The 16,571-nt window shown below is 45.1% G+C and overlaps 1 protein-coding gene across 1 annotated transcript in view; it reads right to left on the reverse strand.

Moving 5' to 3' along the window:
• SCRN1 (secernin 1) overlaps nucleotides 1-16,571 on the reverse strand; it is a 56,969-nt gene that overhangs the window by 13,965 nt on the left and 26,433 nt on the right. Inside the window, exons 3-6 of the mRNA XM_024755082.1 lie at nucleotides 12,574-12,755; nucleotides 5,072-5,274; nucleotides 3,856-4,050; nucleotides 1,518-1,683 (exon numbers count right to left, since the gene is read on the reverse strand). Of these exons, the coding sequence (XP_024610850.1) occupies nucleotides 1,518-1,683; nucleotides 3,856-4,050; nucleotides 5,072-5,274; nucleotides 12,574-12,755 (746 nt within the window). The remainder of the gene's footprint in view (nucleotides 1-1,517; nucleotides 1,684-3,855; nucleotides 4,051-5,071; nucleotides 5,275-12,573; nucleotides 12,756-16,571) is intronic.

Consider the following 16,571-nt stretch of genomic DNA (forward strand, 5'->3'; position numbering starts at 1 on the left):
GTGTGCCATTCTGTCTCATGCCTCTCTGCCTTTGCATATGCTGTTCCCTCTACCCAGAATGTCATTCCTGCTTTTAGCACCTAACACACCTCTCTTCCTACAACCCCCAGTGCTCAAGAGTTCTTCCTCTGTGGTTTCCCCCTCATTGTCTCCTTCGTGCCACCTCTTATCTTGCGCACACTTTGTCTCTAGTACCCAACAAGCATAAGATTTGGTACACAGCAGGTGCCTAATAAGTGCTTGTTGAATGAAAAACTAAGGATAGCTTATACCGAATTTAATAGGTCTTGCTAGAAAGATCTATTGATGTTGGCAGTAGTGAGGTCAAAGGGTCAGGAAAGGTACTTGGCTTCTCCCCTGAGTCATCAAACAGTCCCTAGCTGGACACTGCCATTGTCTTGTATTCCTGAAACAATACGGGGAAAGTAAATACTTTCAGCTGGAAAGGGAATGAAATCAAACAGCTACAGATTCCCTGGTAGCAGAGTCAAAGGTTTGATACCCGACACTCAAATGATGATGGTTTTCAGCCAGTGGAGCACATGAAAAATACCAAAGAACCTACTGGAATGGGCAGTCTTCTAGACCTCTCCAGGCTGAGGATCAGACTCACCAGATAGATTCCTAAGCCCACCTTAAAGATTCTGATACAATAGGTTTGGGTCAAGGCATCTGTATTTTTCAAAAACTCCCCTAAGTGATTCTGATAATTTAGAAATCACTGGATGGTTGTGTCTAAGCCACTGATGACATGATACATGATTTGTGGTGTGCGTGACTGAAAGTTACCAAGGAGAAGGGCTGCTGTCTACCTGGTAGATCAGAGATAGTCTTAATAAATAATACTTAAACCTACTATGCATTTACTTGGATTATCTCATTTAATCCTCCCCAAAAGCATATAACAGTAGGGGCTGGTATTGTGTCCATGGTACAGGACAGACACAAGCTTGGAGAGGTTAAGAGACTCACCAGTTACTAAGTGACAGAGGTAGAATTCAATTCTAGACGCCGTGTTCCTAAACACTGTGCAGTGCAAGCCCTTTGCTGAAGTGTGTGGGCAGAAGGCAATACCCTAAAACACAATGTCTTAGAGAAGAGCCCAGTGCACTTGAAGTGGCTTCAATGTGCATTGCCTCTGGACCATTCTGTCCCCTAACTCATAGGAACTGGTGGTTTTGATCAATCTTGGGCATTCCTGTATCTTTCTGTCTCACTGGGTCTTATTCATCTTTGCATCCCTCAAATACAGCACAATGCCTGGCCCATAATATATATTAATAAATGTTTGTTGAATTTAAAACAATTTGCTTCCATGATGGTGATGAACGCTATGTGACAAAAGCCAAGAACTTCCCTTCATCACAGCTCTTTGTGCTGCACTGGCCATGGTGAGATGACTAAAAAACGTGACTCAGCTATACAGCAGGAGGTGCAGGAACTCAGTGTGTGATTACTGGGTGAGCTCTCAAGGGAAGCACACGCTTGCCACCTGTGTGACTGTGTCTCAGACAAACCTGGAAGGATCTGGGGTCCCAGTGAAGTAGTGAATGCATGGCGAGCTTCTGTTCTGAGGCAGGACAGACACTACACTGGCTGTGGTAAGGAAAGACTCGGAGTCTATACAGACTCCACTGGCTTTGTCCCGTAAGATGTCAATCATAGTCTGCACAGTGATGCTTTCTGTAAAGAAAAGAGACAGAGAGGAGGCAAGCTGTAACCAAAATCCATCAGTCCTTTCCCTTTTTAGTACCAGAACCCCTGAAATTACGGCTGGGAACAGAACTGCCCAAGTAGGGACTATATTTCCCAGCTTCCCTTGTGGCTAGATGTGGTCACGTGATAGATCCTGACCAACGGGAGGTGAGCAGAAATTATGCGTGCAACTTCCCCATTACATCCATAAAAAGGAGTGTTTGCCCTTCACTTTTATCCCTCCCTTCCTGCTGGCTGGGAGATGCCAGTGAGTGGACCACAAAAGGAAGTCACGTGTTGAGGCAGAATAACCCACCCGCCCTGGACTGGCCATATACGTCTGGACTGTAACATGGGAGGGAAATAAATTTCCATTTTCTTTAAGCCGCATTACTCTGGGGTCTCTGTGTTACAGCACTTGGCAACTCCTCAACTAGTACAGTGTGCGACTGAATGATATTCATAAGAAAGTATGCAATCCATGCAGCGCACCAAGCAAGCTCTCTGGTACAATCTTGCTGCTTAGAGTCAATGCTATATTTGGAGGACGACCTCCCTGCAGCGGGAAATATACACAGAGAGGTATTTAGAATATTTAGAGCCATGAGGACTATTGGCTCTGACTTCAGATAAACAGACTAACAAATCTTTTACTACCCAGGATCCTGGTTCTACGTTTTCTCCCTCTGTTTCTAATCCATTGAAACGCTATTTTTTCAGTGTGTTCACAAAGATCAAATCAGAGCATCACATAGAGAAAAGGTGCCTTAAACTTCACTACCACGACGCGCATCCTCTTTGTAAATCTCTATGCGTAACACATCACACCTAAAAGTATTAACAGTAAGTCCTTCTGTTCTTCAACTATCCAGGGTTCAAACTTCCTCACGGTTTCATAAATGAGTTTACTGATTTAAACCAGGATCCAACAGGTTGATAATGTCTCTTAAGACTCTTTTAGTCACTGCGTCTCATTTTTCCCCCTTGCATTTTATTTGTTGGGCCATTTCTCCTGAGTTTCTCACACTCTGGACTTCGCAAGACAGACTTTGCAGATGGTGTTTTGAATATTTTCCTCCATCCTCTGTATTTCTGGTAAACTAGTAGCTAGATCCAGAAGCTTCATCAGATTTACGTTTGACATTTTGGCGGGACTACCTTACAACTGGTATTATATACTTTTACCAAGCTAGGTTTTTGAAGTGAAAAACTTTTATAGAGTTTTTTATAAAGTTCCCATTGTAAATGGATACTTTCTTACCTTCCTACCCAGAATTTATTAATCAAGTTCTATAGCAGAAGTCCTAAAGTGTTCTTCTAGATTGAGTCAGCCAACTTTTTCTTAAAGAACCAGATAGGAATATGTTAAGCTTATGGGCCCTATAATCTCTGCCATAACTTACCTGTCGCAACTGCTCAACTCTGCCACGCAGCACGGAAGTAGCCGTAAGCCATAGGTAAATAAGTGGGTGTGGCTGTGTTCTAATGAAATTGTATTTACAAAACAGGGAACAGCCAACAAGTTATAGTTTGCCAACTCCTGTTCTAAAGGACAAACATAAAATGTGGCCACTGTGTTTACGTGGAAGGGTTTTCCACTCACGCGTAAAAGTAACAGGCTACCCAGTCACCCACATTTACCTAAACATGGATTCTGACTAAGTCAATACTGGGTGGAAGATACAGGGTTCATGAAAGGAATTCAGTTCAACAATTTGACTCAACGAATGTTCATGGAACAAAGGACTATAACAAGCCTCACAAGGGGACCCTAAGATGAGTAAAAGACAACACCCCTGATGTCAAGACTCAGCAGGCTAACGGGAGAGGAAAATATATGAAGACGATAAGTCAAATATACAAATGCCGAGGTATAAGCAAGGCTGGAATGAGTATCAAAAAGACAAGCATAAGGACATCAGCATTTAAAGGAGAAACAGGAAAAGGAAACATCCATGATGAGAAAGCGTCATGTAAAAATGAATGCAAGTTGTCATCTTGCCTGCACAGCAAGGACTTTAGCACAAGTCGGTCTCTATATACAAGGTCTATTCTCTACTCTTCCTCTCTGCTCATCCACCTAAGTTCAAACAAGGTCTCTGAAATAGCTGCAAGACAAAGGGTATGAGAGGGAGAATTGTAAGGGATACACGAACTCACCTTCTTGCTTTTCTAAGCTGTCTTTGCCTGCACAGCAGGCTAGATGGTCATCAGCTGGAGAAAAAACTTCAGAAAAATTGAACTCGTCCTCTCCCGTCCACCAGCCTTGACTCTGAGCATAACTCCTGAGTTCAGGGTGCTCTGCGTCGATCTTAGTCGTGAGCGAAAGCTGATTGCAAATGCACTTGACTCCCTCTGTAGAGAGTGCAAAACCCAGTTATTTAGAAATAGACTTACAAAGACTTAATCAAGAAATGGAAATTTACAGGGCGTCTCTCCCCTGCAACTTGACTCTTAAGTATAGGGAGGAATGGATTCTGTTTCTGAAGAGAGAAACAGATGATCCTTGGTTCTCTTTTAAGATTTCCCAGGAGGTGTGACCACTCCTGACACATTTTATCACATTTTCAATGAGCAACAGTCACTTGATCTGGCGAACTAAACCCCAAGCATTTACTACTCACAAGAAAAGTGAAAGGTTCTTTGAAAGAGGCGCTGGGCTACTAACAAGAGTCATGAACAGTGCAGCTCCAGAGATTCCTCCTCCCCGATTCAGTCTCACTCCACCTGAAGGAACAGTGTACTCTACTGCCCTCTGCTCAAATATATACATAGTTTTTTTAAAAAATAAAATATGATACTTCTTCATTCAAGCTTTTTTCAGGTCCCAACATTTAGAAAAACACAGTAGCCCTGATAATGAATTGTTTTATTTATTTATTAATTTAGGCCACACTGCACGGCTTATGGGATCTTAGTTCCCCGACCAGGGATTGAACCCAGGCCCTTGGCAGTGAGAGCACGGAGTCCTAACCACTGGACTACCAGGGAATTCCTGACAACGAATTGTTTTAAATTAATGGAACGTGCATGCAAATATACATGTGTCTGGGTGCATGTGTGTGCACACGGGTGTGCCTGAGGTTGAGAAAAACCTCTGGGACTTTGTTTCTGTAACTAAGAATTGGGACTTGCCCCCAGGCAAACAGTCAATATGAAATATCAGGTGTGTGCTTCCCAAGCAGTGACATCCTTCACTCCAGGCTCAGGAAACCCCCGTTCCTCTCCAGAAGCAGAAGCCCAGAAAGGAGAGGCACTCCAGAGCCTACACATGAAGCACAGAGGGTCTGCAACAGCAGCATGACTTCTCTAAGTCCAGGCACCATGGCCTCAGCTTTTCCTGTCCTCGAAACTCTCCACCGGCCACCCCACTCACCTGTGATTCTCTCCGCAGCCCAGTACTTCCCCACGGTCTCCAGCACCCAGGCTTCCTCACTGTCCACGATCAGATATGTACTTTGGAAGCTGTGGTAGGAGTTTGCATCTTCATAATAATTCCCGCCTTGTCCATGTTCTTCCAACAAGGCGACGATGACATCTAAGGCTTCTTTAGCTGTTGCCCCTCTCTCTAAACCAAGCCTGAAGTAAGAAAACCAGAAGCATACCTCTGTCATTCCTCACCACCTCATTATCAGCATAGGAACCAAAGGCTGGGACGGGGCTGAGTTATGAAGAACGCCAACGTGTGTTAACGATGTTAAGCGCTCAAGCCACGACGCAAACAGATGAACAGAACTCAGATACACAACTGTCACACATTCGGTTCAAAATCACGGGGGCGTTTTCTGTCTTTGGACGCCCCCCTTGCATAGAGAGACAGGAGTCAGGAGCCCAGTGGCTTCTCCCTCTTGGAAGGAAGCTCGGCCACCTCTCTCTCTCTTTTCTAATTCTGACTCCCCTAGAGCTGGTCAGCTCAGGTGCAGCCCTTAGCAAGACCCCCTCTCTGTGGCTTGTTCTCCCTCCTGCCTCTGGGCAAAAGGAAACCTCCGCCCAGTCCAGCCTTGACCTCTATTATTCTACACCAGATGTTTTGTTTTTTGTTTTGTTGTTGTTTTTAATTAACTAATTTTATTTATTTTTGCTGTGTTGGGTCTTCGTTTCTGTGCGAGGGCTTTCTCTAGTTGTGGCAAGTGGGGGCCACTCTTCATCGCGGTGCGTGGGCCCCTCTTGTTGCGGAGCACAGGCTCCAGACGCGCAGGCTCAGTAGTTGTGGCTCATGGGCCTAGTTGCTCCGCGGCATGTGGGATCCTCCCAGACCAGGGCTCGAACCCGTGTCCCCTGCATTAGCGGGCAGATTCTCAACCACTGCGCCACCAGGGAAGCCCCACCAGATGTTTTGATTGGTAATAAAAGTGTTCCACAGCCAGCCATTGTCCTCTGTGCATATAATTCACTCACGATCTCATTAGCAATGGGCGGCTGGTTCGTACATGATCAGTCCTTTTTCTACATATTCTCCTCCTACCTATCAGCGCACCTCTACTGGTGTGGCTTACAGCTTCAGTCGTCCAAAAGGACATATTTCTTTCAAAGTGAAACAGCAGTCCCCTCCCAGCCCTTCCAATTAATAGACCCCTTAAAGCAGGCACAGACTGCCCTCTGTGTGACCCTGAGCAAGTTCCATAATATACTTGAACACCAGTTTTATGTCACCTGTAAAATAAATACCTACATCACTGAGTACTATGAGGATGGGTTTTATGAGACGATGAACATGAAAATACATGGCTCTAGGGCCCAGCACCAAGTACGTGATCAGTAAGTTTCCAGACATAGCACACCGCGGCAGAAAAACAAATGACGCGGAGATAAAGGGACCTCAGTTCTAATTCTGGTTCTGCTATCCACCGGGGGTAAACTTTCCGAACCTTGATTTTCTCATCTGTAAAGTGAAAACAGTACTACTTCCCTCTCAGGCTGATTTGAAAGAAGATGGCATGTAATGGGTGTCCGGTAAATGTCTACTTATTCATCTCTTCATTCAACTTGTACTTCTGGTGGCAGAAGCACAGAACAGAGCAATGAGCCTGCTAAGATGATAGCAGAGGCCAGTACTGGGTGAGTTTTCGACTTGAGATGCAATCGTTATTAAAATTCACCCAGCTTAATTCTTCCTGAAGGGACGTTTCACTGTGCTGCGGGATAATGCAGCTCTGTGCTCTGGTCTTATCTTTGCAAGCGGCTTATTTTCATAGGTAATTGTATATCAATTCATTTGGCATTTCTCAATCTAAGCTTATTTAGGGAGACTGGTGACAAGGCAATGCTTTGAGAAGCTGAAGCCTGAGACTTCATGGGAGTGATAAAAGAATAAACTCGTTAGAAGGTGGAATTAGTGGACTCTTCCGTTGGTCAGTGCCATCTTCTCCAAAACGGCGTAGAGGAAATAAGTGCTCACCTTAACTTGAGGATCCAGAGCAAACAAGTGTGCTGTGAGTACCTCTCACAGCGCAGAGCTGGGCACACAGGAGGGGCCCTGCTTGCCACAGGTCCCTGGTGGCCCCTGGTTACACCGTCTTATGTACGTATTCCAGGGAGAACCCTGTGCCCAGGGCCTTTGCAGGGCCCCAACTTACCCGTGCAAATGTGTGCTACGAGCCTGTGAATACCCAGCCGGGGCAACAGTGCCACGTCTGGAAGCTGTGAGTTCTCTTGTGCAGTTTCTAACTTACTCTCCTGCTGTTCTGCCTGTTTGGGTCCCACGCTGAGATTCCAACACACGTGCCCTCCCAGACTGACTTTGATGCCCTCTGCACGGCATCTGCAGGGGCGCCTCAGCACTCATCCACAGACACGATTCTGATTACACCCCTCACGCCAGGGCCGTGGGGAGAAGATACGCCTTTGTCCCACCTGGCCATTCCCTTGCGGTCTCTCTGCCATGGGCTGAGAACAGGACAACTGCCAGAGCTGTGAATGACAGCGGGTTACACCCTCTCCGCCTGAGACTCAGAGCTACAAATGCACCAGGCTATGGTGATCCAGGCCACGAGTCTCCCAACATTGAGGCCTGTTTTAAGCTTTGCATGACAGTTTCCCCTCCTAGATGAGGCAGATCCATCTGATGCCAAATGAGAACACAGCCTTGCTGGCCCCCATGCCTACTTTCACTTCAGGTGCTACACCTCATTATGGGCTTGACTGGAGCAGGAAAAGGAATGAAATTAACTGGGCCAATGTTAGAGTCTTGCTCTGACATCAACCTTCAGTGAAATTCAGATCCTTCCGAGGGTGTGCCTGGTCCAGGTTTCTCTGGATCTTGGAGTTAGGTGCTCCCAGATTCAAATCCTTATTTTTTATGGGAAATCCTGGAGAAAATCCCTCTTTGGGGCCCATGACCTTTTCACTGGTATGTCGAGCTCACTGTGCCCATTCCTGAAAGGTTAACACAGCTCACTAAGAAAGACGAGCACCGTGTGCGCTCCCCTAATGCAAGCCCTCGTGTTTAGAAACTTGGCTTGCTTGTCTTTTTGACACCTATGTCTCCACTCATTAGGGAGACCCCTGTGCCTTTGAATCCCAATTAGGTAAAACTAAGTTATAACTAGATTTACCGTGGATATATAATTATAACTAGATTTACCGTGGATATATAATCACTGCCCTGGGGAAAGTCATAAAAATAGTCAACTCCCCTTCCCTTTTAGGGATGAGCTTGGTGTTCCCATAGGGATGTAGATGCAAATAATCTTCCTTCTCCCCCGCAAATCCAGGGGTCTGAAGGCCCCTCTTGGTTCATGATTTTTTGGACATCGAACATTCCCAGCCTCTAGCCAGAGGGATAGAAGCAGGAGGGGGAAAAAGTAGATGCTAAGGGCTGTACTGATTTGGAAGAAAGATGTGGGAAACCTTTTGACTAACCTCTGTCTCTTGGTATCCAGAGCTTCCTGGCTCCTGGAAAGGAGAAGTAACCTGCGATCTAGTACAGACAGGGGTCGCCTCCCTGAGGGGAGAGGGCCCCGGTACACCAGGCTCTGTCAAAGCCTCAGGCAAGCCCCTTAACCTCAATTTCCTGTCTACCAAACAGAAGTAATCAGACCCACTTCACTGGGTTGCTGTCAAAGTTAATGAAATATTCTATGCAAAACGCATCATACAATAGTGTTCGCGAAATAGTTAACTCTAATCCACAGGTTCTTTCCTCCTACAGACACTGGCTGGGCCCCCTTTCAGGTCACCTGTGGGTCCTCACACTCCCCACAACCTAAAGACAACCCTTGGCCCTTTCCAGTGGTTACACTGGCCTCTTTTCAAGGACTTTTGTGTCTTTTTATACGCTGAGGGTCTGATGGAAAGTGTCCAGAATTATCAGATGCTCTAAAATATTGGGAGGGACTGGGTTTTAGTGACAAAGTTAAACCCAAAAGGAGCAGCAAAAGTCAGTCTACAGAAAAAGAGGAGAACAGAGCAGTCATGGAAAGGGAAGAAGAGGCGTGAAACACTGAATGAATGCAGTGACGCGCTGGGGCCAGCTGTGCCAGCTCGGAGCAGACTGCTCTATATGAAGAATTTCGATCTAGTGGTTAAACCATTGGTAGTCTGAAATCCGTCATCGTGGGAGTATTTACACCACGGAAACTGGAAAAGGCTACAAACCAGAGCTGCCCCCCACCATCCCGCCCCAGTCTGGTTATTAAACATTTACCAGAATGCCACTGATGGATGAGTTCTAAGAGCTGTCTAGTTCTCATCCAAGAGGCCAAGGTGCATTATGATCATGAGAGACAGACCTTGGATTGTAAGAGAGCCCCGACCTCCAGAAAATCAATTCCCATTTTTTTAGGCTAGCTCCATTCAGCTTCTTTTTACTTGGTACCAACCTCCTGAAACATGCAAAAATGGAGTATATGTGTTTATGTGCCTTTTCCCTGGAGAAAGGGATTCGTTGAAAGATTCTCACAGAGATCAGTGGATCGTAAGTAGCAGATGTTACTTAACATCATAAACATAAACTGAAAATGAAATATAAAAACAGTATTGCCTAATGCTTGAATTCCCACAGCAAACCTCTAGGAAGCACATACAGATTATACTTTTATCTTAAACTCAGTGCCCAATAAAGGGCTACCAACGTTCACTTAACATCCCTTTGGACTGAGGCTGGATTCGACGTGCTGTTGGAAAGCACAAAAGATCAGAATCCATAGAGGGGCAGCCGGCCCTGTATAATCTTTGAATAATCAACCCCAGGTCTAGCAAGCACTAGAAATAGAGTGGAAAATGCAAAGAGCTTGCTCTCCCAGGAGTTGTCCAGGAAAGAACTGGCATCCAAGCACAGTAGACAAGCACAGACAGAGGAAGTAGTGATCCCTCCAACAGCAATACCTTGGAGATACTGAGCCCAATTTGAGAGAACACAGCTCACGGACTGAAATTTTCCTCTAGTGCCCTGGTTCTCAACGCTTCGTGTGTATCGGAAGCACCTGGAGGGCACGTTCAAGCACGGATTGCTGGTCCCACCCCCCAGAGTTGCTGATTCAGGAGGTCCGTGGTGGGGGCCCAGAATCTACATTTCAAACAACTTTCCAGGTGATGCCAGAGCTACTGGGTCACCACCCACACTTTGAGACCCACTGCTCTGGAACCTTGCTACTCAAACAGTGCTCTGTGTGCTTCAGCACCCATCACCTGGGAGCCTCTGAGACATTGATCTAGGAGGCCTTCTGGCTCAGGGGTCACTTTTAGCATTCAGTTAGTATGAACTGGCCCCTCACCATCTGACTGGGCTTGGCTGAACTGATCATAGCTTGTATAAAGCTGAGACCCTGAACTCACAAAGAGCCACTCAAGGTGCAGGCACCTGCGGCAGGGTCCTCTTCACATACCTGCTTTTTTATTGTCATAACTGGACATGGGTGGCCAGGGAAGGAGTTGAAGTTAAATGACTATGGTTAAATTCACCCTATAATCTACTCCTGACACTTGTTAGTGTCCAGACCTTGGTAACTATCACAACCCCAATTATGCCGAGTATATCTTCTCGGTCTACATCCCCGCGGCATTGTGCACCCAGGTCACAGGCATCTTCTTCTCGAAGCATTCCTAAACAGACTCAGTCCATTATCATCTCTGAACATCCAGGGGTGTTTTCTGAGGGCCTGGGTTTCTGTGCCATTCATGCGGCTACAAATCTCAGATTGCCTTGAGACACACCTCTCCTTCTGTCATCTTAAATTGGTCTTAAAATCTTGCATTGCTCAATTTTCTGTCTTCTCCCTGCAACCAGACTAAATCTCTTTGAAGTTTTTGAGCTTCTTCATGTGCCCGCAGAGCCTAGCACAAAGCAGATATTCAGTAACTCTCGTTGCCTTATAGGTTGATGAACTTGAGAAGATACATCAGAGGCTTTGAAGAAATTTTTTTAAAAAATTCTTTTCTGTCGTCCCTTAGAAATCGACTGTTTAAATGGTGGTATTTGCCAGTTCTATAAACCCCCTGCCATAAAGTCAATGATAACTCAAAATGCAAGGCTATGAATGAGGCATAAAAGGGACATTATTTTTCATTGTTAACTCTTCATTTTTAGGATTTCTATTAAGCACGGAGGTAAAAATACTGGGACAACTGTCAAAACATAAGCTCAAAACTTGTTGTTATTCTATCCATTTCATTCTGTTGATCAAGAGAAAACTGATTATAAATATAAGGCTTTTCCCTCCTTTTCTCCAGCTCAGGGAACCTGCTCCTTCTGAGTTTATAATAACCAGGAAGCGTAAGGAAGGGTGAGGAAGGTATGAAGGCAATATGGCATCAAAGCGGTGTCACAAACAGACCTGTCCATCAGCTGGAACAAGCTATGGGCCAGGGAGGTCTCTATGTGCAATTTCTCCCTACAAAACCTACAAAATGTAAAAACCTCTATTCCTTTTTACAGGATGTGACATGTGGGAAGCTCCCTGGAGGTCACCCAATCTAGGCCTCACATCGGACAAGTGACAAGTATCCACACCTAAGACCAAGACCTCCAGCTCCCAGCCCAATCGTCTTTCAATCAAGCCATTACTCTATTGCATTTCAGTTTTTCAGAAAAAAGGAAGCCATTTCAGAACGTTGTTTCATTCCCACCCACCGTCTACTTTAGTCATTCTTTCCAAACTCAGTCGTTGATCAGCCACTACGTGCCAGGCACACAGCCCCTGGTGCTTGTGACGCAGTAGTGAACCAGCCGACAGAGACCCCCATCCTGCCAAGCTTACACGTCCGCTTCCCTCTGTTACACTGTGGCTGGAAGGGGAGGGAAAGGAAGAAAAGATGACCAAGACTTAGGGGGGAAAGGAGGGAAGTGATTTCTGTTCTTTTTTCCTTTATCTTTTATGTATTTTTAATATATTCTTTTTATTTTTATATATTATTAGATAGATACATTTCAAAGACCATAAGCTTCATCCATTTAAAAGTGTAGTTCAGGGGTCTTTAGTATATCCATAAAGTTGTGCAGCTATCACCATAATATAAATTTAGAACACGCCAACCCCCCAAAAAGAAGCACCATATCCATTAGGACTCACTCCCCATCCTCCACTCCAACCCCAGGCAACCACTGATCTACTTTCTGCTTCTATGAACTGGCCTATTCAGGATATTTCATGTAAATGGAATCATACAATAATGACCTTTTGTGTCTGACTTCTTTCGCTTAGTGTAACGTTTTCAAGATTCATCATGTTATAGCAGGTATCAGTACTGAATTTTTTTTATTGCTGAATAATACTCCGTTGTAATCTATTCTTTTTTCCATCACCTCCAAGTTTATATCAAAAGGCACAAGTCTTCTTTGGAAGGACTGTGTTAGGAAGTATGAGGTTTGGAGGGAGATAAATCCCATCCCCACACCCCACCTGCTCTGGGCAGTTGTTTCAAAGAATCACCAGGCAGTACCTGACCAGATCCATCCCCAGTAAGGCTTCCGTTTCAGCGGCTGGCTCTCTGGCATTGATGGCTTCATTGGCTATGCACACTCCATGTTCATTGGCTCCCATTTCTGCCCCCCAAAGCCAGGCAGGTCTGCTTATCACGATGGCATGGGTCCTGGGAACTTGGTCGATTGAAATGTAAGTGCACTAAAAAATGAAGACAGGAAAGAAAGGGCCATCACCTGTCAGGTACCACTTAGTTTTCACCTGGGTACTTACATTAAACCACCACATCGGTTACAAACAGAGCAGAGAAATAAAAGGCCTTGGGAACACCCAGACTTAAAAAACACCACACGTCTCAAAGCAGCTCAAAGGTTTCGCCAGTGACTTTCGGTCTTGTCACTCACTCAGTTTTCTGTCTCTTTGGTTCAGGCCAATCTGTGCATAATGTTTACATCTACAGCAGCCCACCTTCTCGAACCAGGTATTCAAGCAAGCTCTGCCCTGAATATTCTGTATCTAGCCTTTTCAATGGGCACAGATGGCCACCAGCATTTTAAACAAGCATAGCTATTCATTTGCAAAATTCCTTCTAGATCAGTGGTTTTCAAACTTTTTAAAAGTTATAGAGTCCTATCTATAAAAGAAACTTTACCTAGATGCCTAACATAGAAAGCAGATGAAAGGAAAGATGCTTTGTCTGAAGAAAAGAGGTCCCCTAAGCTTCCTGCAATGATCCCTAGGGCTCCCTGGAACACAGTTTGGCAACCCACATGATTGCTCTAGTGGTAGAGAAGAGAAAATGATAGTGATACTTTACATTTAACTAACGCATTAAATGTACACTCTCTTATCCATTGTGCTTCCTGGTCTGTCCCATCTGATTCCCACACTAAGCCCATGAGGTGGACAAATAAGGAAACAGTCCCAGAGAGGCATATTCCTAACTGCTGTCACAACTGCAGTACATAACCACTTAGAGCTGTGTCTTATTTCTCCAGGCTGCTGTGTCTTTACCTGGAAAATAAATGAGCTAATCTAGATCAAGCTACTTCTTTCCAAGTATTGATATTTTTAGCCTCAGAACACTTCCTCCATACAAACTCTTACATAAAAGCATAAAGACAATAAAACTGGTCAAAGTGTATTGAGGTGAATGGAAGGACAGGCATGGGACTGGGATAGATAACTCAGAGCCTTTCCCCTCCCCATACCGGGCCCCTGGGAGGACTCGGCTAGAGCAGCTGGAAAAGCACTAAACTAGGCTGTCCACAGGAGCCTCCTGACGCTGACATGCTAGCAGTCTACGACACACGTACTCTTCCCGTGGAAGCTGCAGTGTGGAACTCAGGGCTCTAAATTACACAGAGCTTTTCAGCTCTCAGGGGAGACATTTATCAGCCACAGCAGCCATTTGCATTTTAAATTGGGCACCTGAAAGCACTGGATCAACTGCAGCCTTAGATCAATTTTTTGATTCAAGACCCACTTATATGGACTGAATGCAGCCCAGAAAGCTACTCTGCATTGATTTTCCATAATCTCTAAACCTCAGGTAAGAGCTGAAATGCACACTCACTGATCACGTGACATCCGTCTCTTCACGATCCACGTTAGGTATTGCTCTGCGCTGGGATGATGTTATTTCACTGGGTAAGTGTCTGTAAACTGAAAGCTAATGAAACCCGGAGGTTGTCAAGAGACCTTTGAATTTTTCATGGCAAATTGATAGTAAAATATACTCTTGAAATGTTTTCCCCTATTCAGTTCCGGAAAGTTATTTATTGTTTTAAAAAAATGATTCTTTTACAGCAAAAGGCTGGCCAAGGTGGTAAACAAGCTACGGTCCTCTGTGCTCTTCTAAATGGAATTGAAGTTTATATGTTAGAATTGTACTATTTCATGCCAAAAGCAGCATTGATCAACACTTTCCAAAACCCCTGTACCCACTGAGGTCCAGTGACAAACTCTATCTTGAAAAGACTAAGTAAATAGGCAAGGAATCTCAGGTTCTTAAGCACAGATTTATCATAAAGTATTTTTTGTAAGGACAGGAAAAAAGCAAAATAGGAAATGAGCTTTTTATTTGCCCTCAAATTCATTTTGACACATTTGTTCCCATTTCACCAAGTATCTACGGAGCACCGACCACACACAAGGCATTTCGTGCTAAGTGCTGCTGGCAGATAAATCAGTGAGGAGACCCAGTCTCTGTCCCTTCAGTTGGGAAAGAAGGAGAAGGCACATACGCAGACTACGACCACAGGCCAACTTCAGTAAGTGTCACTGAGGCCTGTATGCACTGCATCTCGTCCCCTCCTCCCACCTCGTACTCTGATCCACACGATCCTGCCCTTCCTTTTCCTTTCACTGTTCCATGCCATTTTGACCCTTCCAAAATACTATATAACTGACTGACGTATCGTACGTGCTGTTTATGTGTGCTATCTCCACCAGCTAGAATGTAAGTGCTACTGAGAGATTACAGAAGGGAAGGAGGGAGAGATCTTTGCTGTTTAGTTCATGACATATCCCAAATCTGGTATATAGTAGGCATCAATAAACCTTTTTTTGAATGAATGAATGGATAAGTGAATGAACGAATGAATAACACAGGTCGGAGGGAGCATAATAGAGGTTCAAAGGAAAGGGAACACAACCAAGTGGGCAGAGGTTTCATCAAGTGAGTGACATTTAGGTTGATCTTGAAAAGTAGGCCAGACATCGAGGTATTCCAGACAGAGGTAAGAGCCTGAGAAGAGACAGGTGGGGATGTCAAAAATGTGTTCACGGTTCAGGGAGGTCCTCCACCCTGCCACTTAGGGGAGCTACGATGGCACTGAGTCACAGGACTGCAAAAGCTCAATAAGTACTGACAGATAAAAATGTTGAACACTGAATGCAAAAGACCATATGGTCTCTGTGGGAGTCCAAAATACATGCAGCCAACCTGACACTTTTCAGGCCAAACTTAGAATCACGAGGAAGGAAGGAGATCCCCAACTAGCCAGATGGGCTAAATCAGCACCTCCCAAGCACCAGACTGCAAGCTGATGCCCCAGATCTCCTCACAGGCCACAGGGTCGGGGAACGGGAGGTGGGTGGGTGTGCACCCCAGCCTTAGTGAGCCTATAACACATGCCCCTCGGGGCAACTTCGTCATGGACCACAGAAGTCTGGGCCTCACAAGGGCCCTTCTGTGGCTGCAATTCACACATGGCCCACTGGGTTTGAAATCTGTCTAATGACACCCAGGTGTAGGAGGGAGTAGGGAGGATGGACACACTTGTCTCATAGAGATCGGTTACTTAAAATCCCAGTTTGGGAGCAAGCCTCACAAATAAGGAACATTTACACAAGATGTAATGAGTTAAACGTTGTAAAGCCAGCCATCTAGAACATGAACTCTGCAGGCAGTCATTTTCTTAAGTAAGATTCAATGACACTCACAGTTTCCACATTATTAACAAGGCAGAGAAAAAGTGGGATTTGAGGTAGCAGGAAAGGTGTCTCTGGGAAAAAAAAATCCAAAAGTACCTGAAATTTTCTTTCAGCCTGGAAAAACAATTTAGTTCTAAAGTCAAAAGTCCTAGCCAAATTTCTATGAGAAAAAGAGCAAAGAGAAAACGTTCACCACTCAGAAGATCAGTCTTTACAGGGACAGTTCAGGCCTCACTTCGGTGATTAAGCTGTTCAAGGGGGCTTCAGAAAAAGAGGAGCAGTTCGTCTTGCTGCCCCATGGCCACACCCACCCAGCCTTTAATAAAACTAATCTGTCAGCTAGTGTGACTTCTGGGGGCCAAGGCCACACAGCAACATAAGAATGCCCAGGGCAGGGGGCGTGGCGAGGCACACTTGTAAATGTCAGCCCTGCCTTATGCTAATCACTGAGCTTTTAAAAGTACTACCTGCACTGAGCTTGTCGCTCTCAGGTGGCTCCTGGGGACATATATGCCAGGTTGGAGGATGTAAAAATAAACCTTGACAAGGCCCCGGAGGCAAAAACAAATGACAATTCTT

This window comes from Neophocaena asiaeorientalis, unplaced genomic scaffold, assembly GCF_003031525.2.
Source record: "Neophocaena asiaeorientalis asiaeorientalis breed wild unplaced genomic scaffold, Neophocaena_asiaeorientalis_V1.1 scaffold36, whole genome shotgun sequence".
NCBI lineage: Eukaryota > Metazoa > Chordata > Mammalia > Artiodactyla > Phocoenidae > Neophocaena > Neophocaena asiaeorientalis.